The sequence below is a fragment of the Phyllobates terribilis genome, unplaced genomic scaffold, assembly GCF_046119375.1.
Source record: "Phyllobates terribilis strain yellow unplaced genomic scaffold, ASM4611937v1 Scaffold_13__5_contigs__length_258822181, whole genome shotgun sequence".
Classification (NCBI taxonomy): domain Eukaryota; kingdom Metazoa; phylum Chordata; class Amphibia; order Anura; family Dendrobatidae; genus Phyllobates; species Phyllobates terribilis.
Window position 1 is genome coordinate 102,149,769 of NW_027362773.1, and position 24,527 is coordinate 102,174,295.

Sequence of the window (24,527 nt, forward strand, 5' to 3'; positions counted from 1 at the left end):
CCTATCTCAGTAATGGGGAAATCTGTCTTCACTGAATATACATTTTTCCCATGAATTGAGAATAAGAGAGAAGTCCAGAAGCAGGTTTCTCTGAGAAGATACATTACAAAGCTTCTTATTTTCATGTGCACTATTGATTTTTGAAATTAAAAAACATTAAATGACAAATTACTCTTTACTTTCAGGGACTTCTTAAAATACTTAATGTTTGGCAAACCATTAGGCCATGCTTTCTCAGCTGCCATGGAATCTCATTGGCACCCAGCGATTGTAAGCTGATCGATAGGAGAAGAGGCTCCTTGTTACAGACCCTTGCTACTCTGTTCACTATGAATATCCTGATGCCGCTGGTGCTGCAAATAGATAATCGGTGGGGATTCCAGATGTCGGACCCTCACTGATCTGACATAGATGACCTGTACTAAGTCTTGGAAAACCAATTTAAAGAGGTTGTCCAGTCTTGTGGTGAAACGTAAGACTTCTTAATCCTTACTGCACGTGCACCGCATGCCATCAGGATTCTCTGGTGTTACGGGTGAGTCACTTGACTGTTTCGGCCACATTCCGACTAGACGTGCTCGGTCTCGCTCAATTCAACGTCTAGTCGGTATGTGACCGAATATATGCAAATTGCCTACCAGTGGTCATATGACTGTCTGCTCTCACTCGCAACAGAGTGACTGCAGATTTTTACCACAAGAACAGACAATTCCTTTAAGCTTTCAGAAACAACGCAAGTATGACTACAGGGGAAAAAGAAAAATAAACTTCCTGCCGCAATGCAGATATTGAATAACTTACCAGGAGAATCTCTTCCAGGTGTTTGATCTTATTTTCCAGTGACTGCAGTTCAGGGAACTGTCCCCGGTAGTCGTCCAGTGATGAACTCAAGGAACTGATTGCCTCGTCCAAACCACAGTCAACAATCCTCCTTTTAGTGTTGTCGGAGTGAAAAACTTCAGGGCTGGGACTCTCCCGCTCTTCAGGGACCGGGTCCAAACATGGAGTAATAATGGGAAAAGAGTGAACCACAGCTTGCTGCTGATCCATCTCGATAACATCGTCCACCACAAGCGCAAACTCTTCCCCGCAAGGCACGGCCTCCTGGACTGGAGATTGTGCCCTCAATGGTGGAGCAGAGTCAGTCCTCTCCGGCTGGAGATCTGCTTCTGATCCTGTGAGTATTATTTCAGGTTCCTCCTCCCGAGCACCATCCGATTGTCCAGTGATTTGCAAATTGTCCACTTTTTCACAATTAGCCGGAACAGCCACAGTTTCTGAGACATCAATATCCAATGGTAAAATCACCTGGGGTTCATCCAAGACCTGGAAGTCCGACCCTGAGGCATCAAAGCTTACTTCACTAATATGGCTCAATGTCCTTGAATAAATTACGTGGCCATTAGCCACAGATGGTTTAGTCGACGCCACCTTGTCGTGAACTATTTTACCACTGTTTTCCACCTCCTGCATTAAAGCGTCAGCTCCGGTGTCCACGCCCTCCTCTCTTTGTGTAAAGGAGATCTCTATCTCTGGAGCAGACGTCTGAAGTTCAGGTTGAACAATGTTCTTGGGAGCGTGTCTGATACTGCTCGACAACTGTGGGCTGGAGGAATCGTCCGAGGATTCAGAAGATATTGACCAGGCGGCTCCATTTTCCAAATCGTCCTGACGTCGTAACATATTCTAGAAGTAATAAGATACAAAGGGTTAAAACTGAATCAGAGAGTCTCATATAGGAGAGATGGTGTTTGAGACATTAGTCATGGCTTTTTGCTGCCATTTTGCTTAAGGGGAATGGGTCATCAGAAATAAAAATAAAATTGCATTTTTTTTTCTAAATTTCCTAGTTCATTAATATATATATTTATTATGAGGTAAGAATAACCACTAGGCGTAATTCTACACCCATTCTTTGTGTTCTGTGCAGATGACTTATCAGCAGTCTCATTATCGTCACAGACAGGATTACCAGGACTGGTAACTCCTCTGTATACAGTAGATAATAGAATCCACCATTCTCAATAGGTGATTATCACAGCTCACCTCTTCCCCTTCCTGTACAATGAATGATAACACCTCTATATACAGTAGATAACACAGGATCCACCATTCAGAACAGGTGATGTCACAGCTCACCTCCTCCCCTTCCTGTACAATGACTGATAACACCTCTCCACTGAGCATTAAAAAGAAAAAATCTCAAAAGCAAACTAGTTCTGAACTGTATAGCAAAATCGAGGTTCAAACCTCAATAAGCAAATGTTTGAATTAGCAGACAACCTAGGGTTTTACTAACCAGTAGTATGTTTATACAGACCAAAGAAAAGAAACGCGGGTTCTTATGAACGGGCCAACTGTCGGTCCATGAAAAAGGGGTCTTTAGTCACCCTTCCCGAGAAATATATCCTAAAAAGAAATTGGGGTTGAATTCATTAAGAGGCACACGTCACTTAATGAATTTGGGGCATGCTCTGAGTGACGCACATGCCTATGTGGGCCGCACCAAAAATGGTACTCCGGTCAGGGACTGGAGTAAGGGTATGTGCCCACGATGCAGAATTGAAGCAGAAAATTTCTTCAGCGTTTCTGCATGGTTTTGGCAGTAAAAAAGGCTTGCAGATTTTACACGCGTTTTCGCAGCGTTTTTACATGCGGATTTGACTTGCGTTTTTCAAATGCATTGGGACCTCAAATCCGCATGCAGAAAACCACAAATAATGGACATGCTGAGGATTTTTTCCGCAAGGAAAATCCACTGCGGAAAATTCCGCAGCATGGGCACGGATTACCAAGCGTTTACGCTGCGAAAATTCCGCATCAAAAACGCTTGAAAAATGCATAGTGGGCACACAGCCTAACATTTCTACTGTACAAGACGCCTGCACGTTTGATGAACTGGATGGACAGGCATAGCCACGTTGTGTCCTATCCCCCTCCCCAGCTTCGCCCATTTCGGAAAAGTCTATTCAAACTGGCGCCAAAAGTTGCCAATTTTTTTGAGCAAAAATGTTGCAACTTTTCAAAACTTTTACAACAACGTTTGGCTTTGATGAATCAGCTACATTTTCTGCAACAATCAAAACAGTTACCTGGGATCTAGAATATGCATGCTGCTCCTGTATAGAAGAGCACAGCTTTCACCATTGTATTCACTTTATTTTTGTAAGAAAATTACTCAATAAAGGGAATCTGTCACATGAAAAATGGAGTCCAACGGGCAGGTGGCATGATATAGAGCAGAAGGAGCTGAGCAGATTGATATATAACTTTGTGGGAAAAGATTCAGTATAACCTGTGTTTTATTTATTTAAATATCTGCTCTAAGTTTAGGAGTCAAGTGGGCGGTCCTAATCAGTGAGTGACAGCTACATAATAATAAATTAAGAATAAATCATAATTATTATTAGAATTATTATTATTAATAAACCTATGCACACTTATACAAGGAAGGCTGTCAATCATTAATTAGGCCCGCCCACTGGACTCCTAAGCCTAGAAAGAGCAGAGATTTAAATAAACATATCTCAATTTGTACTGAATCTTTTCTCACAAACTATATATCAATCTTATCGGTTCCTCTTGCTCTGTACCTTGATGTCTGCAGATTGAACATGCGACACATCCCCTTAAAATGGCATATATACCAGCAATTAATTTTATTAACACATTTTCTATTCTATCCATTGCCTAAATATTGAGCAGCGCTGTATCCTACGGGGATTGCATAGACTAATGCACACTTGCATTTACACAATTTGCAGGAGAAGGAAATGCTAGAGGCTTGCAAAAAAAAAAAAAAATGCCGAAACCAGTAATTTTTGCATGGATGGAAGCGGTCAACTTCATTATGGATTCTAGAAAGCAGAATGTTTCTGGAGGTTTTATTTATTAGCTATGCTACATCTAAAAAAAAACAAAACTTACATAGTAGTCTTGTTCATAAGTATTAACCTGGACAGATGAGACATCATTGCACGCACAAGTCTGAGACAATTTGTCAGTAAGGGTCTCTCGGAGCATGACAAGCATTGGCCAGCTGTGCTTTCCCAGATCTGGCAACAAGGAACTCTTTTCATGGCATAAATATAAAGAACAGTCATTATACAGGGGGTAGAAATAGTGTGGAAAGGTCAAGGAATTCAAATTAAAATGCATTATGGTCAGGGGGGAAAAAAAAAAGGGAATTTTGTTGTTAAACAATAAAAAATTATACAAAAATTATGAACACTGATCAAATTAGTATTCAGACATCAGTGAAATGTAACGTGCTGGATTTTCATTAGAAGAATAAAATTATTAAATAGTTTAATGAGCAAAAATCATTGAGGTTAAGTGTAAACTTAGGTAATTATATGCAGTCTTTAAAGGGAATGTGTCAGCTTCATGTTATGGAGTCATCCAGAGGTAGTGCTATATAGGTCTGCATTCATACTAACAAATTACCCCAAGGGTAAGTAGACACAATTTAAGGGATTTGTAATTAAAACTTGACTTTTATTGGAATTTGTCTAATATAAATGATCAATTATTAAAAACACTATAGTGGTATTGCTGTATAATAAATTCTATTAGGATAGTGATATTTAATATGGGAATCTATCGGCTGTCATTCTGCTTACCTAAATTAATGGCTGCAGTCCATTAGCTAGTGTAGCCTTCTGAGGATACATATAGTAAGGATTGGATACAGAACTGCTAAAACTGATTAAGATTGGCTCACAGCCTCCCTAACATGTTTCGCCTTAACAGGCTTCATCAGCCCTGTAGCTTCAGTTTCCTGATGAAGCCTGTTGAGGCGAAATATCACGGTAATGTGCAGGGCTGTGGAGTTGAAGTCAGTATAAAATATATAATAAATTGGGTACAGTAGTTCAATGCAGTTTGTGGGGAATATTTTGTCATAAGAATTTGGGAAAGTTATGAAATGTCCTATAAATGTCTGTCCTATTCCTGATCTAAGGGTCTAGACTTTTAGCTGAGATAAATTTACTGTAGCACAGATTCATCACTTAAACATGAGCCATGTATGAGGGAGTCGGAGTTGGAGTCAGAGTCTGAGGTTTGGCTTACCGACTCCACAGTCCTGGTAATTTGTTAGTACAAATTTTCATCCCTAAAGGGTTATTGTAGACACTTTGTTGCTCATTAATTATATAGATCTGCATGTCACAATTCCAATGATGCCTCTTTGGCCCGGATCCGTTGTGTCTACGTTGAGAAATACTGCTTTTTAACTTTATGCAAATTATACTGCAAGTGCACTGGGGAAGGGGGTGTCAGTGCACTTGCAGTATATGGCTTTTTTTCTGTTTTCTCTGCCCAGCACAACAGCGAAGACAGTTTTATATTGTGTGAGGTCACATCTGTGCCATCCTGAAATCTCACGTGTGCGCGAATGTTTGTGCACTGCTCCAGCCAAAAGTGCGAGATATTTCAGGACGGAGCAGAGCTGCCATCACACACCAGAGCCAAGGTCTCCGCTGTCAGTGAAGTAGCAGAGGGCGGCATCCGGCTGGGAACACAGCAGAAGGGCCATGTGCTGCAAGTGTGCCGATACGCCCCCAGTGCACTCACTCTGTGGATCTGAACCAAAGTATCATAGAAATTGTGGCGCACTGACCTATACAGCACTACCACTGGTTGACACCATCAAAATGAAGCTGACAGGTTCCTTTAAATAAATTCTACAGTGTAGTGTATACTGCTCCTATGAAGACCGATGTGTCTCCACGGTAACAGACTACAAACTAACAATGTAAGTAGTCTGGTCCTACAGTCATGTGTTGCTTCCATTCATCTTCCTCGCTGCTTCTTGCTAACCTACATACTGTCTGCAGGTTAGCTCCAACGTGGATGTGATATATAGTTTTTAATCAAGACTGTAAATCTCAAGTTTTGTCCTTTCTACCTTTGAAGATAATTTTTCTCTTAATCAATTGAATGTATTTGAAGCCAAAAATAATTTTTGCAATTAAGTTTTATTGAAAATGTTGCACCGTTTGCCTTATATAGCCTCTGTGATACACCTTTTATTGCTGGCTGCAGAAAGAGTTCACAGAGAATCTGTCAGTGAGCTCTCTAAGAATCTGAGGAGGGATTTGTAAGTTTTTTTATCTGTCTGTATCTGAGCACCTCTCAGCAGATGCAAGACCACAGACCACATCAAAGTTGAATGCGTAGGAAAGATTCTGTAAAAGCCGAACGGTGAAACATTTTTAATGAAACCATAATGCAAAAATGATTTTTAGCCCCAAATACATGCATTTAACTGAAAGAAAAAAAAAAATGTCCCCAACGATGGAAAACCCCAACTGCCAATGCATAAAATATACATCTGCCTTGACCCGGAGGAGGTTTTGTACATAAAATAAGTCTCCAATATAAGAGTTACTTACATAAAATGCTTGTTCCCGTAATGAGGGAGTGTCGGGGGGACTCGGGTTGTATGTGGAAAATCGTTTGTTGACGGTAGAGGTTTTATTCACTGTGCTGGCAGCTGAAGGTTGGTCTTCCTTGTCAAAAGGACTGGAGAGAAAAAAAAGAAAAAAAAAAGAAAAAATTACAAAAATATATCAACATATAATAACTGCAAGGTGTGAACTAAGCTTTCCCTGGCTAAAGTCCAAGGCCAAAACGTGTAGATAAAGATAGTCCATCTGGCGATCTTATATTAATTCCCCCTCACACAGAAATGGTTCCACGGTCTCTAGTGGAAAATAACTTGGATCCTGGCAGCTTAACGCCATAGACGCTACAGTAAATAGCGGTGCAAGAACAAGGGGTTGACTGAGACAAGCTAATAGGTTCCTGTTTAACAAGATGTGAGACTGCCCGGCCGGATCTTAGAAAACGACTGGAACACAAGCTGCTGAAAAAGTTGACCAAATAGTGTCAGGACACACCATGCTCAATGCCTGATATTAATGTGCCCACTGACACACCGTGCTCAATGCCTGTAAAAAGCAATGGGCACATTAATATCGGAATGGGACCATGGAGCAATGGAAGAAGGCGGCTAGTCTCATGAAACATGTGTTCATGTGCAAGGGAAGGAGCACGTACGCTGCGCATCAGGGGAAGAGACGGCACCAAGATGCACCAAGCCAGAAGAGGCATGAGACTGCTCCGGGAACGGCTCCAACGTGGGCCCACCGGGCTAAACACTGATGTTCTTCAAGGCAACAATATTCTCTAACATCAGTGCCCTTAATTTCACAGTATATTGCCCCCTACGACACTGCAAAAATTGGTCAGGAATGGTTTGGGGAACATGGCAAACTGTTGAAGGTGATGACTTGGCTTCCAAATTCTCCAGATCCAAATCCAATGTATTGGAAAAACAAGTCCCAACCATGGTGGCCGCACTTCCTAATTTCTAAGGATCGGCGACCTGCCAATGGGTCGGTGTCAAGATACCACAGGACACCAGAGGGGTGTAAGATCGTGACCCAAGGGGATGTGTACAATTTTTAGGCTGGTAGTTTTAACACTACGGCTGATCAGTCTAGATTTCTGCTCGATTGCTTCCACTTACTTCCAATTGACTTCCAGGTTTAGCTTGATTGTTCCTAGGTCGTTAATATCCACCCCGACAACCTGGGGGAGGGCTGCAAAGAGATCTTTAGTTTCGCATGACACACTGCCCACTATGACGTGGTTTGCAAGACTCTTCAATTCTGTCACCTGAAGGAACAAGAGTCAATTATTTTACGTACAAACTCCAAAATTCTGGTTTCCATTATTAATCAATAACTGATATTATTTGTAAGAGTTTACAACAACTCAAGGCTCAATGGCTTCTTGAGATGGATTATCCCGGGCTAAGATGCTGTGTAGAGAGGAGCAGATCAATTCGCGGGACTCCAGTCCAGAGTCCAGGTCAGTGCTACATGGCGGCTAGACGGGAGGCCCGCGGATCTCTTACTTGTTAGGGCTGGTGCAAAGTCATCTCTGCGACATGACGGACAGATGACGTTGCGCTGGCTAATATCTGATCAGTGGGGATTCCAGGTGTTGGACCTCCAAAGATTTGGTCCAATGGATAGGTCACCAATATCTTATTCCTGGACAATCCCTTTAATGAACAAACCTAATTGTGCTAAAATGTTCTATTTGTGTATAAACAGCAATTTGGTGAAATAAAAAAAATAAATAAATTTGGTTGATGGCCGATTTCTGCGCAATTCTGTCTCACAGTAGTGCAGCCATTGGCCACCATGTTTGGGCCGAGCTTTGGCCGCACGATCATCTGCAGCCTTCGTACCTTTATAGACAGGAACTCCGTGATTAGTGGAAGAAACACCATGTCCTCACTGTCCCAAATCTGCTTTCCATTTACTTCAATGCGTCCCTTTAATTTCCAGCGTTGCCGGCCATACTTCATAAAAATCTGATGGAAATCCGAAAATCGAATAATGAAAATTACGACAAATGTGAGCAGCAAAGTGGATAGAATAAGCGGATCCTATGGGTGGTATATGTCCTATAATGCAAATAGGGGAGTCATTTATAAATGTCTCTGGCTAGAGCGACTCCTTAACTATTAGCCCTATAAAGTCAGTACTGTATTTAGTAGCGGTACATTTGGCAACATTTACTGTGAGCATTAATGCAGATGTAACTTGTCCGCTTTACCTCATACTGATCTCCCGCGCACAACCGGGCAAATCCCGCAAGTCCTAAATTAAAGAGAAAGAAAAGGTAGTTACATACGGTCCAAGCTGCTACTTTCCCTACACCTGTCTATAGGGCACTGATGGATTGGGCATGTCATTATCCGTTATGCCTCATCCTTCCTTTACTTGATGCTAGGGGGGCTTCCACCATATACACTGAACGGTTTGGCCCCTTTATTGACGTGTTAGGGACATGATTTAGTGACATTTACTAATACACAAGTATTATGAGTTTTCCTTCCTTAGTGCCACCATCCTCCCAGACTGCACAGATCTCCATTTTGTATCACTCATAACCAGCCACATTTTTGTTTTTTCTTTTGTACAGGCAGTTTTAAGAGCGGTAAAGTTTTTTTTTCTGTTTACTTGTGATACAATGGAGTTCATTTTTATGTCATTTTTATACTCATATCTTTATTTTCTGGAAAAAAAACGTAAAGAAAAAAAATAAAACGTGACTATTTTTTAAAAATTTTTATGCCACTCTTCTGTCTAAAATATTGCGGGGAGCACCTGGTTGTGGCCGGTTTATGGGAAATGATGTTCTTTCCACTTCTGGATTATGGCCCATAACAGTGCTCACTGGAACCTTCAGTAGTTTAGATATTCTTCTGCAACCAAAGGCATCAGTAAGTTTTGCAACAATAAGGTTGCAAAGGTCTTGAGACAGCTCACTGGTTTTACCCATCATGAGATGCTTCTTGTGTGACACCTTGGTAATGAGACACCTTTCTACAGACCATCAGTTAAACCAGCTGATATTATTTTTCACTAAGTGGCAAGATTGCTTTCTAATTACTGAGATTTCAGCTGGTGTCAGGACTTTCCACGGCTTTTTGCACCTCTTTTTCTTCATGTGTTCAATACCTTTTCTCAGTGTCATTTCTCATTATTACACATAAATTATGGACATCTATGGTTTGATTTCTTTGCCTGCGTGGATTGGATGGGTTGTCACCGACATCTGGTGAGGATTTCATGTCAACAGCACCTTTAGAAATATATTTACTTAGAAAATTGGTGAAGTATTCAATACTTATTTCACCGAGTGTGTTATATATTAATTTTTATTAGTGGGTGGGACTAGAAACAGTGGTTTAGATTAGTAACAGCTTTAATTTATTTCTTATTGTTTTGTCTTTTATTATATAATGGTTTTAATTTATTTTATACATTTTTACCCCCAACAAGGTGATAAAACATTTTTTGGGGTGGGAGTGGAAGGGAAAATTCAGCCTTTTGCCTGCATTGTGGAGCAGGCCTGCAGAAGATCTCGCACCCTGCCGACACCCAGCGATCATGTGATCGACAGGACGAGAACAAGGAGGATTATTACTGATTCCTGGAGAAGCCCTTTAAGCAATGTTAGGGAGAGGGAGGCATACAGGAAGGAGTTGCTATACTTTATGTGATATTTTTAAGTAGAAAGGAAAAGAAGGTAATAATGGACCTTGTTTGGGAATCTAGTTGTAAAATTCGAGGGAGCGCACAAGAAGCCACCAACTATTGTTATACGATTCTTGTATTCCATAAAAATCTAACTAACCATCATATAAGATCAAAAACATTGAGGTACAGTAAAGGGCTCCACGACACCTCTATACATATCGGAGCCTAATATGGCCGCATACATTAGCGCTGAACTATAGACTCAATACTTACCCTTCATTTTAATGCGAAACTCTCCGAGCTGATTTTCTAGTTCATTCTCCAGAACACACATATTCTGTGCAGAAACAATATATGCCAATTATTATAGAAATACTTTTTTTTAATAGCAAGAAAAAAAAAAAATCACTTTTGGTCAGAGTTATAAACGTACCAGAAAGCACAAAGTGTACGGCGGCGTATACATGACGCCCCTGCACCAGCTGTTTACTGCATAACTAAATCTATGGGGAATGAATGAACGAGACTTTAGGGGGGTTTTAGTCTATATTCTATGATCTGATCATAAAAGGGGCACAAAGGGCCACACAAATCGGCTTTCCATGGATTCATTGTTTTTGTGACATTTTGGTAACGTTACCTATTGGATTTATACCGGAAAAATATTTACCCTTTTTTTTGGCCCACAATTTGTTTTGTTTTTTTAAGTTTCTCAAATCAGTGCATCTCATATCAATGCAAAATACAGAATTTTTCATACACACACACACACATATATATATATTATATATACACACACACTGTATTGTATACCCCACCTCTGTGTATTCCTTGTAACCTTTCCCAGCTTCCGTCATACTTTCACGAGCCTCTTTGCTACTCGGAGAGGCAGAATAAGCCCGGACCATGTTATGTGCCCCATCTCTCAATCTCCGCTGGATACAGTAGGCTTCATACACCTCATCTATCTAGAAAAAAAAGTAACAACAAAAATACATTATCTAGTAAGGAGATTGCATTGAAAAAGCCCTCTTTTTTTTGTCCTGTGGTAGACGTAGAAGTAGCTGCATACAGTTTTTTTTTATGGCAGAGTTTTATTTTTATATGCCACTTTTTGGGAGTAATATATATATATATATATATATATATATATATATATATATATATATATATATATATATATATATATATATATATATATATATATATATACATACACATACACACACACACATATACATACACACACACACACACACATACATACATATACACTTGGGGTCTACAAAGAAAACAGAAATTCCATCGACCACAAACACACGTTTGATAGCTATTCTATGCCCGAGAAGAAGCCATTTGTGGTGAAACCCTGTATCAGTTAAAATGATCATTGTGGCAACTAAGGTTCGGGCCAGATGCTCAGGGTGCCACTAGATGTTATTTGCTGATGAGCACTCTTAAAATCCTTTTGTGACTATATACAGTAAAGAAGGTCCATTTTGACTCAATGAGCTGGCGATGTGCATGGTGTCCTTTACTTCTTATCAGGAGTAGCTGATATTTAATAGCAGCAGCTTCCTAGGGCCCCGACAGTCTCAGTTTCCAGCTATCAGATTTCGGTTCTGACTATTTTTTGGCTGCTTGGACACCCCTGGGGTCACCACTATTGTTAGCAATTGGTGGTCACTAGTGTTGAGCGATACCTTCCGATATCAGGAAATATCGTATCGGATTGGATCGGGCCGATACCCAAAAAGTATCGGATATCGCCGATTCCGATACCGGAAACCAATGCAAGTCAATGGGACACAAATATCGGAATGAAAATAAACCCTTTCTTTCCTTGTAGGTTAATTCTACATGAAGTAAAACAACTAAGAATAATGTAGAATGACATGAAAAGCCGGCAATTCATCAGCGGCATACACCGGTACCCGACAATTTACAACAGAAAGAATAGAGCATCACACATAGATTAGATAGATAGAAACATGTCAGTCACATATATATGAAGTACAGTGACAGTGTTGCTTACTGTACTTGTCATTTAGTGTAAAGGATTTATTAAAAAAAATATTAGTGTTTTCGTGCACCGTCTCTTTAAAAAAGCCAGCCGGCAATTCAGCAGCGGTACCCGACAATTTATAACAGAAAGAATAGAGCTTCACACATAGATTAGATAGATAGAAACATGTCAGTCACATATATATGAAGTACAGTGACAGTGTTGCTTACTGTACTTGTCATTTAGTGTAAAGGATTTATTTAAAAAAATAATAGTGTTTTCATGCACCGTCTCTTTAAGAAAGCCGGCCGGCAATTCAGCATCTGTACCCGACAATTTAGAACAGAAAGAATAGAGAATCACACATAGATTAGATAGATAGAAACATGTCAGTCACATATATATGAAGTACAGTGACAGTGTTGATTACTGTACTTGTCATTTAGTGTTAAAATAAAGGATTTATTTAAAAAAAAATTGGCGTGGGGTTCCCCTTAATTTTAGGCTCTAGCGGAGGTTAAGCAGACAGCTGGGGCAAATGTTTGAAGCCTGGGAAGGGGGTAATACCCACGGAGCTTCCCAGGCTACTAATATCAGCCCCCAGCTGAATACCTAGCCTTTACTAGCTATTAACATGGGGGAACCCCCCCAAAAAAATAACGTGGGGTCCCCCCTAATTTAATAGCTAGCACAGGCTAGGCAGACAGCTGGGGGCTGATATTAATAGCCCAGGAAGGGTGCCATGAATATTGGCCCCCTCCCAGGCTAGAAACACCAGCCGGCAGCCGCCCCAGAAATGGCGCATCCATAGGATGCGCCAATTCTGGCACTTAGCCTCGCTCTTCCACGCTGCCCTGGTGCGGTGGCAGGGGGTAATAGGGTTGGGGTTGATGTCAGCTTATAATGCCAGCTGACATCAAGCCCAGGTTAGTAATGGAGAGGCGTCTATAAGACACCCCCATTACTAACCCCATAGTCAAAGTTAAAAGAAAACACAAACACCCAGAGTAAAGTCCTTTAATTGAAATAAAGACACAATTCTTTATTGTTCTAAATTAAACCATACTTACCATCACGCCCATTCCAGCTGAAGCCAACGATCTCCTGCAATAAAAGAAAAATAATAAAGCAACCTCATCCTTACCTTTCGATGGTTCCCAGGACAGCTCCAGCTCTGCTACATCGAGATGACAGGATGGACCGCAGCAGAAAGCTGCCATCCAGCCTGTCATCCCGCGGACACTGAGAAGCGCAGGCATGCTTGCGCTCCTCAGTGTCTCTCTGTGACGTCATCCAGATGAGCCGAGTTCATGTCCAATGAACTCAGCTCACCTCATGCACGTCACTGACAGCGTGGGAAAGTTCTCCTGCACTCAGCGCTTCAGCGTGAGAATTCTCCCACGCTGTCAGTGACATACATGAGGTGAGGTCATGTCCAATGAACTCAGCTCACCTCATGCACGTCACTGACAGTGTGGGAAAATTCTCACGCTGAAGTGCTGAGTGCAGGAGAATTTTCCCACGCTGTCAGTGACGTACATGAGGTGAGCTGAGTTCATTGGACATGACCTCGGCTCATCTTTATGCCGTCACAGCCAGACATTGAGGAGCACAAGCATGCCTGTGCTTCTCAGTGTCTGCGGGATGACAGGATGGATGGCAGCGTTCTGCTGCGGTCCAGCCTGTCATCTCGATGTAGCAGAGCTGAAGCTGTCGTGGGAGCCATGGAAAGGTAAGGATGAGGTTGCTTTATTATTTTACTTTTATTGCAGGAGATCGTTGGCTTCAGCTGGAATGGGCGTGATGGTAAGTATGGTTTAATTTAGAACAATAAAGAATTGTGTGTTTATTTCAATTAAAGGACTTTTTTCTGGGTGTTGTGTTTTTTTAAATACTTTACTAGAAATTCATGGTGGTCATGTCTAATATTGGCGTGACCCCATGAATTTTGGGCTTAGGGCCAGCTGATAATACCAAGCTGGCCTTAACCCCTTTATTACCCAGTGAGCCACCGCACCAGGGCCCTGGATGAGTTGGGTACAGCGCCAGAAGATGGCGCTTCCATGAACGCGCCATTTTCTGGGGCGGCTGCGGACTGCAATTTGCAGCGGGGGTGGCCCAGAAAGCTTGGGTCTCCCTGCGCTGCGGATTCCAGCCCCCAGCTGCATAGTTGTATCTGGCTGGACACAAAAATAGGGCGAAGCCCCAAGCATTTTTTTTTTTAATTATTTCATGAAATTCATGGAATAATTAAGAAAAAAAGGGCTTCCCTATATTGTTGTGTCCAACCAGGTACAAATAGGCAGCTGGTGGTTGGGGGCAGCCCATTCCTGCCTGCTGTACCTGGCTGGACACAAATATAGGGCGAAGCCCCACGTCAATTTTTTTTAAAATAAATCCTTTATTTTAACACTAAATGACATTTGAGGAGTTAATAAAGATGCAGTCCCTAAATTATTATTTATTTTTTAATTAATTTTTCCCAAAACTTTTGACGTGGGCTTCGCCATATTTTTGTATGCCAGCCAGGTACAGCATCCAGCTTCTATGAACGCGCCATTTTCCGGGGTGGCTGCGGACTGCAATTTTCAGCGGGGGGGGGGGGGGGGAGAAAGCTTGGGCCTCCCTGCGCTGCAGATTCCATCCCCCAGCTGCCTAGTTGTACCTGGCTGGACACAAAAATAGGGAGAAGCTTCACGTATTTTTTTTTTTTAATTATTTCATGAAATTCATGAAATAATTAAGAAAAAAAGGGCTTCCCTATATTGTTGTGTCCAACCAGGTACAAATAGGCAGCTGGTGGTTGGGGGCAGCCCGTTCCTGCCTGCTGTACCTGGCTGGACACAAATATAGTGCGAAGCCCCACGTCAATTTTTTTTTAATTATTTCATGAAATTCATGGAATAATTAAGAAAAAAAGGGCTTCCCTATATTGTTGTGTCCGGCCAGGTACAAATAGGCAGCTGGTGGTTGGGGGCAGCCCGTTCCTGCCTGCTGTACCTGACTGGACACAAATATAGGGCGAAGCCCCACATAATTTTTTTTTAATTATTTCATGAATTTCCTGAAATAATTAAAAAAAAATTGACGTGGGGCTTCACACTATATTTGTGTCCAGCCAGGTACAGCAGGCAGGAACGGGCTGCCCCCAACCACCAGCTGCCTATTTGTACCTGGCCAGACACAACAATATAGGGAAGCCCTTTTTTTCTTAATTATTCCATGAATTTCATGAAATAATTAAAAAAAAAAAAACGTGGGGCTTCTCCCTATTTTTGTGTCCAGCCAGGTACAACTAGGCAGCTGGGGGATGGAATCTGCAGCGCAGGGAGGCCCAAGCTTTCTGCCCCCCGCTGAAAATTGCAGTCCGCGGCCGCCCCGGAAAATGGCGCGTTCATAGAAGCTGGATGCTGTACCTGGCTGGCATACAAAAATATGGCGAAGCCCACGTCAAAAGTTTTGGGAAAAATTTATTAAAAAATAAATAATAATTTAGGGACTGCATCTTTATTAAGTCCTCAAATGTCATTTAGTGTTAAAATAAAGGATTTATTTTAAAAAAAATGGCGTGGGATCCCCCATAATTTTAGTCTCTAGCGGAGGTTAAGCAGACGGCTGGGGCAGATGTTTGAAGCCTGGGAAGGGGGTAAAACCCACGGAGCTTCCCAGGCTACTAATATCAGCCCCCAGCTGAATACCTAGCCTTTACTAGCTATTAAAATGGGGGACCCCCCCAAAAAAAATGACGTGGGGTCCCCCCTATTTTAATAGCTAGCAAAGGCTAGGCAGACAGCTGGGGGCTGATATTAATAGCTCAGGAAGGGTGCCATGAATATTGGCCCCCTCCCAGGCTAGAAACACCAGCCGTCAGCCGCCCCAGAAATGGCGCATCCATAGGATGCGCCAATTCTGGCACTTAGCCTCGCTCTTCCACGCTGCCCTGGTGCGGTGGCAGGGGGTAATAGTGGTGGGGTTCATGTCAGCGCCAGCTGCCATGAAGCCCAGGTTAGTAATGATGGGTGTCTATAAGACACCCCCATTACTAACCTACAAAGTGTTAAAAAGAAAAAACACACTACACCCAGAAAAAAATAATTTATTTGAAATAAAACACCATTTTATTTAATTCTTAGTTTACTAAAAAAAAATAGTTACCTGTCCACGTTCCTGCGCTGATCTCCCATGCACAGCTGTCACATCTGGAGATGGTGACAGCTGTGCATGGCTGCTGTAAGCTCACGCTGCCGGGAACACGTCCGCTCCCGGCAGCGGGAGCCACTGACTGAGGTTACCGGAGTGCATTCAGGCAGCGCAGCTCCGGAGACCTCCTTTACGGCAGTGCTGTACCGTGGGAATTTCTCACGATACAGCAGTGCCGTAAAGCAGCTAACCGGAGCAGCGCTGCCTGAACTCCGGTGAACCCTTACGGCCCCATCATTCTAGCGGCGGCAGCGGTTCAGAGCGGTCACATTCTATGTGGCTGCTCTGAACTGGAGATCTTCGTGGGACACTCGTGGACTGCTACGGAGGGGTAAGGATAAGGTTGTGGTTTATTATTTTATATTTTATTACAGGAGATCGATGGCTTCGGGGAATTAGGTGTCTAGGTGAGTATAGGTGTAGTTTTTTATTTTTTACTTTATTTTAGGTGACGATCGGCGGGGACAGGTAATGTATAAACTAATTTCTTTTAGGTAACCACTGGCCACCAATGACATGTATCTAACATTTATTGGGGACACAGTAGGGCAATTTATATAGCAGGATCAGGCTGATGGGAACTACTGCTCCCATCGAGCTGATCCTGCTGGCACGAGTGGACGGGGGACAGACATAGGCCGATGGGAGTAGTAGTGTCACATCGGCCTATGTCTGCCTGCACGCACAGACACCCCGCACACACACCCCGCACACACACACACCCCGCACACACACACCCCGCACACACACACCCCGCACACACACCCCGCACACACACACCCCGCACACACTAATCATGACGGGTCTGGGAGGTGAGGCTGACCTGTGCGGCCGTGGGAAAGTTCATGTGAGTTCATGCAGTCAAGCATGAACTCACATGAACCCTCTGAGGGCACCGCGGCTACTTCAAATGAACAGCTGATCGGCATCACCTGATACCTCAGCTGTTCATTTGAAATAACCGGCGGGAAAGCGCAGCACAGAACGGGAAAGCCGGCGGTGAAGTCTTTTCACTGCCGGCTTCCCCGCCCGGGTCCTTCGCTCCTTGGTGCTGCGCTCCCCGCCCGGTCCTAATTTACGATTGGGATTGGAGGTGGCGAGGGGAGCGGAGGATCGGGGTGGGAGGCTGCGGGGAAGCAGTATGGGGCTGTGTGATTGTTTAAAAGCCGGCGGCTTTTTACCGCCCGCCGGCTTTTAAACAATCAGGAGAATTCTCCCACGCTGGGATGGCATTCTGATGACAAGCTGGATCGCAGCTGAGCGCTGCCATCCAGCTTGTCATCCTTCACAGACACTGCAGAGCGCAGGCATTATGGGAACTTCCGATTCCGGTATTCGATATTATAAAAGTATCGGAATTAAGTATCGGAATTCCGATACAGTGAATATCGGCCGATACCCGATATTTCAGTATCGGAATGCTCAACACTAGTGGTCACATGTATGTGTAAAAACATGTGCTGGGAAGAAGGACACGGAGACTGTCAGGGCCCCAGAAAGCAGCGTTACTGGAGCGCCAGGAGATCAGTAGAGTGAGCGTTACTCAGTTTCTTATTTTGGACCCTTCTAATCTTTTTGTAAAACATCGGAGAATCCAATATATATAAAACAGTAATTCAGCAATTAAGTAACAAAAAGTACTAACCTTACTTGTGTGAAATTCTAATTTACGGATAAATCGTTCAATGGACTTCACTTGCTGTTTTGAGAAAACAAAAACATTTTAAAACTTTTCAATGAACATTGGATAACAAAGATCACATTATTCTGTTTATCTGGGCAGTACTCAGAATGATTTAACCGATTATGCCTTAGGTTAGGTCATAAATATGGGATCTTCCGGGGTCACACACCCGGGAAACCCACCAATCAGCTGTTACCAACTCCAACAGAACCAAATGTGAACAGTGTACGGAGCAGAACACAACAGCACCATCCACAGTTCAGTGGCCGCTCCTGGGTACTGCAGATCAACTCATCTTCATTTGAATAAGATAGTTTGAAAAAAACTGAAGAAATATCTTACCTTGTCTAAGTCGTATAAAAACCCCTACAAAAGGGAAAAAAAAGGTGTAAATTAGTTTTTATTAAATAAATGGTTATATTGGATATATAATCACAACACTGTCATTTTTGCAGTCATTATAATTTCTTAGTAGATATATAAGCACACACATACATAATAAATATATGGGCACATATATGTAATTTTCTGGCCTAACATGAATGGTCATCTATAGAAATGCCGAAAAATGCAGAACAGATAGGAGAAAGTCGCACTGCGCTTTAGGATCCCTGCTGTCACTTAGGACATTTGTGGATGTCTATTATGAGACAACTCCTTTACATTTGATTCTATTTTTTTTATATTACCATCCATTTTAAATACATTAATAAAAATACATATTATAATGTTATTGTATTTTTGAATACACATTATATATATATATATATATATATATACATACATACATACACACACACATACATATATAATGTGTGTAATATCTATATTTCATATTAAATAAATCCATAAATCAATCAAAAACATGCATTTTTTTAACCCTTGTCACTAAGCCTAATACTAGACTCAATCTTCCCGATGTGTACAGACAGAAACATGGACACAACCAGCAACAGACTCTCTGACTCATTGTCTTCTATATGACAGCTTGCTAGGCATGTTCTGGCAAGAGGTTATTGTGTAGGGATACAGAGGGGAGCTGTGACATCACCTATTATGAATGGTGGATCCTGAGTTATGTACTGTATATAGAGGTGTTATCAGTCATTGTACAGGAGGAGGAGGAGGTGAGCTGTGACATCACCTATTGTGAATGGTGGATCCTGAGTTATATACTGTATATAGAGGTGTTATCAGTCATTGTACAGGAGGGGGAGGAGGTGAGATATGACATCACCTATTGTGAATGGTGGATCCTGTGTTATTAGCTTTATATAGATGTCTTCAGTCATTGTAATTCTGTCTGTGATGATAATGAGTCTGCTGAAAAAGTAATCTGTCCAGAACAAGAAGTATGAATCTAGTATTAGTCTTAGCGGTCGGTGTGAAAAGTGTCTATTCACTTTTTTTATATAACAACCTAAATTTAATTTAAACAATAGTTAATTTTTTTGAAAATGTCCCTTTAAAACTAAATCAAACTAAAAACAAGGAAAATAAATTAAAAAAATAGGAACGTAGCCACACTAAATTACAATTCTACACGTAATTAGAAAAGTCTGTAATGTCATATAAAATGCAACATGGAAACAACATGAGATTCTGCTGATGGCGTCAGGAGCAGCAAGAATTAGGAATTTAATTTCTCCACATCTGCTGTTATAAGCAGCCAAACATAGGACAGCTAAGTAAGGGCCGGGTTGGGGAAATGTCGCTCTAGATACTCACCAGTCTTGAGTTCCTTTTAGATTCCCGGATCTGGATTGTTAACTTATCCAATTCGATTTGGTGAACTTCTAAGTAGGCTCTAGAAAGGAAAACCAAATGGCCGGTTACTCATGAACAGACATGTGTCTGTAGTATGATTTCAATTAAAGGTTGGGCACAATTTGTCACCTTTTAAATGCAAATATTCCTAATTAAAAATATCCTATCATGTGGGGCATTCATGGTTGTAGACTACAAATGGTTCATGTTTTCTCTTTACAGAGATCACTAGTAATCATGACTTACCGAGCAGCAGTCACTGGTCAATAGATAATGCCAGTGACACAGATTTTTGTCTTCCAAACTACCCGGACCTTCATTAATAACAACCATAGGTAATAAAGTTCTATGGAATGTAAAGCTCCCTAGGATTACATCATAAAAGCAACTTCCAGCTCACACATACAACCCCTGGCAAAAATTATGGAATCACCAGGCTCGGAGGATGTTCATTCAGTTGTTTAATGTTGTTGAAAAAAAAAAGATCAGACATGGCACAAAACTAAAGTCATTTCAAATGGCAACTTTAGGGCTTTAAGAAACACTAAAAGAAATCAAGATAAAAAATGTGGTACTCAGTAAGGGTAATTTTTTTTCAGACCAAGCAGAGGGAAAAAATTATGTAATCACCCTGTAAATTTTTATTTCCAAAACTAATACCTGCATAAAATTAGATCTGCTCGTTAGTCAGCATCTAAAAAGGAGTGATCACACCTTGGAGAGCTGTTGCACCAAGTGGACTGACATGAATCATGGCTCCAACACGAGAGATGTCAATTGAAACAAAGGAGAGGATTATCAAACTCTTAAAAGAAGGTAAATCATCACGCAATGTTGCAAAAGATGTTGGTTGTTCACAGTCAGCTGTGTCTAAAATCTGGACCAAATACAAACAACATGGGAAGGTTGTTAAAGGCAAACATACTGGTAGACCAAGGAAGACATCAAAGCGTCAAGACCGGAAACTTAAAGCAATAGGTCTCCAAAACAGGAAATGCACAACAAAACAAATGAGGAACGAATGGGAGGAAACTGGAGTCAATGTCTGTGACCGAACTAAAGGAAATGGGATTTACATACTGAAAAGCTAAACATAAGCCATCATTAACACCTAAACAGAAAAAAACAAGGTTACAATAGGTTGATGAAAAGCAATCGTGGACTGTGGATGACTGGATGAAAGTCATATTCAGTGATGAATCGCAAATCTGCATTGGGCAAGGTGATGATGCTGGAACTTTTGTTTGGTGCCGTGCCAATGAGATTTATAAAGATGACTGCATGAAGAGAACATGCAAATTTCCACAGTCATTGATGATATGGGGCTGCATGTCAGGTAAAGGCACTGGGGAGATGGCTGTCATTACATCTTCAATAAATGCCCAAGTTTACATTGATATTTTGAACAGTTTTCTTATTCCATCAATTGAAAGGATGTTTGGGGATGATGACATTTTTCAAGATGATAATGCATGCTGCCATAGAGCAAAAACTGTGAAAACATTCCTTGAAAGAAGACACATAAGGTCAATGTCACGGCCTGCAAATAGTCTTGATCTCAATCCAATTGAAAATCTTTGGTGGAAGTTGAAGAAAACGGTCCATGACAAGGCTCCAACCTGCAAAGCTGATCTGGCAACAGCAATCAGAGAAAGTTGGAGCCAGACTGATGAAGAGTACTGTTTGTCACTCATTAAGTCCATGCCTCAGAGACTGCAACAAAATACTAGTGATGTATTGGAGTGTTCTTTTGTGTGTATGTTTTTCATGATTCCATAATTTTTTCCTCAGAATTGAGTGATTCCATAATTTTTTCCCTCTGCTTGGTCTGAAAAAAATTACCCTGAGTACCACATTTTTTATCTTGATTTCTTTTAGTGTTTCTTAAAGCCCTAAAGTTGCCATTTGAAATGACTTTAGTTTTGTGCCATGTCTGTGATCTGCTTTTTTTCAACAACATTAAACAACTGAATGAACATCCTCCGAGCCCGGTGATTCCATAATTTTTGCCAGGGGTTGTAGACCCCATTGTGATCACGAAAGTCAGAATAGAAGTTACGTGATTCAGAAGAGGACCGTAGCGTTGCTGGAAATCGGGGGAGATTGCGATCACGGAGTATATTATCACATTTACACTACATCTACATTTACATAGGTTTAGATAATAAAAAGTTTGGTAGAAGTGTTTTTCTAATGGGGTCATTCACTACTTTATAAAACAAATTCTACACAGACTCCGGGTGGCTGGAAACTACAAAAATACATAAAACAATATTAACCCAATATGCGGACTCCACTCCTCCGTACTCTGCACTGTGTCCCTGTTGTTCTTCTTTTGCCTTCACATTTTGTCCGAGCCCGACTAGAGACTGTTTCTTTCGACAAGGCTGCAATGGACATGTGACACCCCCAGGTTAGAAGAAGCAGTCAGGAGACTAACACGGGAACATAGTGCTGAGTATAGAGAAGCAATGCTGGTCCAATAGGTTAGTATCGTTCTTTTCCCTCCTCACCCTTCCAGCCCACTAACCTTGGCCCATTTAAAATATGTTTTAAACTAGTGGATAACCTCTTTAAAATCGGAAAAGAGAAACAGGAATCTGTCTTAAGCCAGTTTCGCACATCCATTATTCTTGGTCCAAGGTCTGAACTGAAGATCTGCACAGTAAGGGGCAGCAACTTCTATCACAATTCCTGATGATGACTAGACAGCTCTTGTCACAGAGTTATAATCAATCAAATAGAGGTACAAGAATGATAAAAAAAAAAATTCTGAACCTTGGAAAACAGCAACTGTTAACGCTTCATGAACCACAATTAATCTTACCCCAGTCCCTTTTTTAAAGCACTGTACACCTCATCAACTCTATCAGGTTGAGGCACCTTAGGCGGAGGGGATTTGTGCGACATAGAGAACATTCTACGAACTTTAGATCCAGACCTTCGAGAAACTGTGGGTGTGTGGAAGGCCTGACGATGTCTAAAAAAAAGAAATGGTAGAAGTTATATGCAACTCATGTCTATAGACAGATCAAAAATTCTAAAAAGCAACAATTCTGTGAACATTTATAACCAACACAGTAGATACAAAAAACTTGTTTATTCCATTTATGAAAATGTGCACAGAAGTAATGTAGAGATTACAATCTAAATAACACAACCGATCAACTATTATCAACTCCGGTTGCGGATGGATGTACACAGTATATGGAGCTGAACAGCACCACTCCCTACACAGTGTAGTGGTCGCTGTCGAGTACTGCAGATCAATTCCTATTGAAGGGAACAGTAGCTGATCTACAATACCTGGCAGCATCCACATGAGTAGGGAGCGGTGCTGCTTTGGTTCATTACCCAGGTAAGTAATTAAAGGGACTGTGTCATCAGAAAATGCCCTATGGTTTAAATCAAGTTTTTATGCTATATGTATTAATAAAAAAAAGGAAAAAAAAAAACTATTTTGGATTGTAGGTCTTTAATAAAGAGCAAAATTAGTAATCATGCAATTTTCACTTTGGCCACTTGGGCTTTTTTTGACTCATACTTCCTGTCCTTTTACAAAGAGTTTTCAGCAGTCTCATTATCAACAGAGGCAGGATTACAACGACCGATAACATGTCTATACACAGTTGATAACACAGGATCCACCAATCACAACAGGCGATGTCACAGCTCCCCTGCTCCCCCCTCCCTTCACAATGACTTTTTCACATGCTCATTAGATGCATCAATACAAAAGATAGTGGAGGTATCTTCATTGTGGCTAATGTACATGTGCATTTCCTGAAACAGAAAATTAAAATCTAAAAAAGCCCCAGTGGCCAGTGTGAAAACTGCAAGCTCTCTCATTTTAAACTAAAGATTAAGACTGGAAAAAACTAAAAAAAAAAAAAAAAAATCCTGATTTAAGCAAGATCATTGCCATACGACACATTGCCTGTAAATGTCACAAATTCAGACCAATACCAGGGGATAATTATCTAGCAATCTGAAAGCCGTGATGATCCAGCATTGAAAAAAGTAAAGTCTTAATACTAGTTTTTCATTCTAGGATCAAAAAAAAGCTTAAAAGCAAAAATATGGAATGTCATCGATTTTTAAATCTTCCAATTGTTGACAAAAAAAGAGTAAAAATCAGTCACATCAGTTCTAATAATTAAAAAAAAATAAGAAAACTTGTAATATATAAAAAGTGTATCCAAACCTTGCACCCCACAGCCGCAACAGACAAGCGTTTTATCTTCAGTTATAAGGCACAGTGGAGATCAGTACATTTCTGCAATATTGAATCTCCATCAAAAGTAACAGGATCTATAGCAAAAGCCAATAAACATTACAATGACCCAGGAGACTTGTGCGGCATCGGAGACCGAGGAATCTGAGCTCTTCCTTTGAGCATCGGTTACCAAAGCAGTTTCCTAGGACAAACCAAATAAGGAACTCCGCAGGACAATTCAGCGATCTACAGCCAGGAACACGCAGTGCTAACAACGTGGTCATTTGTGCATGATTTGCTGAAAAAGGTTACTTAGACATCATGTTGCTCACAGATCATTGACCTTTTTCCGCAGCCTCCGAGGATGGCGAGGGCTGATGTTTGTTAGCCTTTCGTTTCTTAGATACTGTTGCTTTGATAGAGACTTTTTTTGTGCAAATTAATTTCTATATTTGCTTCTCACAACTGGCTACATGTCCCAAAAGATCCATTCAGGTCTCCACTGGATCCTCGCCCAAACACTACATATTATTATATATCAACGGCCTTTGGCTCGATCTCAAGCCATGGGGACTTGATCGATCTTCC

General features: G+C 41.3%; 1 protein-coding gene across 5 annotated transcripts in view; it reads right to left on the reverse strand.

Moving 5' to 3' along the window:
* RIPOR1 (RHO family interacting cell polarization regulator 1) overlaps positions 1 to 24,527 on the reverse strand; it is a 136,491-nt gene that overhangs the window by 21,175 nt on the left and 90,789 nt on the right. For all 5 annotated transcript variants that reach the window (XM_073658312.1, XM_073658311.1, XM_073658309.1 and 2 more), the window contains exons 3-13: positions 22,551 to 22,703; positions 19,685 to 19,763; positions 18,299 to 18,322; positions 17,918 to 17,971; positions 10,886 to 11,035; positions 10,341 to 10,404; positions 8,638 to 8,681; positions 8,267 to 8,392; positions 7,538 to 7,686; positions 6,399 to 6,528; positions 802 to 1,686 (exon numbers count right to left, since the gene is read on the reverse strand). In XM_073658312.1, the coding sequence (XP_073514413.1) occupies positions 802 to 1,686; positions 6,399 to 6,528; positions 7,538 to 7,686; positions 8,267 to 8,392; positions 8,638 to 8,681; positions 10,341 to 10,404; positions 10,886 to 11,035; positions 17,918 to 17,971; positions 18,299 to 18,322; positions 19,685 to 19,763; positions 22,551 to 22,703 (1,858 nt within the window). The remainder of the gene's footprint in view (positions 1 to 801; positions 1,687 to 6,398; positions 6,529 to 7,537; positions 7,687 to 8,266; positions 8,393 to 8,637; positions 8,682 to 10,340; positions 10,405 to 10,885; positions 11,036 to 17,917; positions 17,972 to 18,298; positions 18,323 to 19,684; positions 19,764 to 22,550; positions 22,704 to 24,527) is intronic.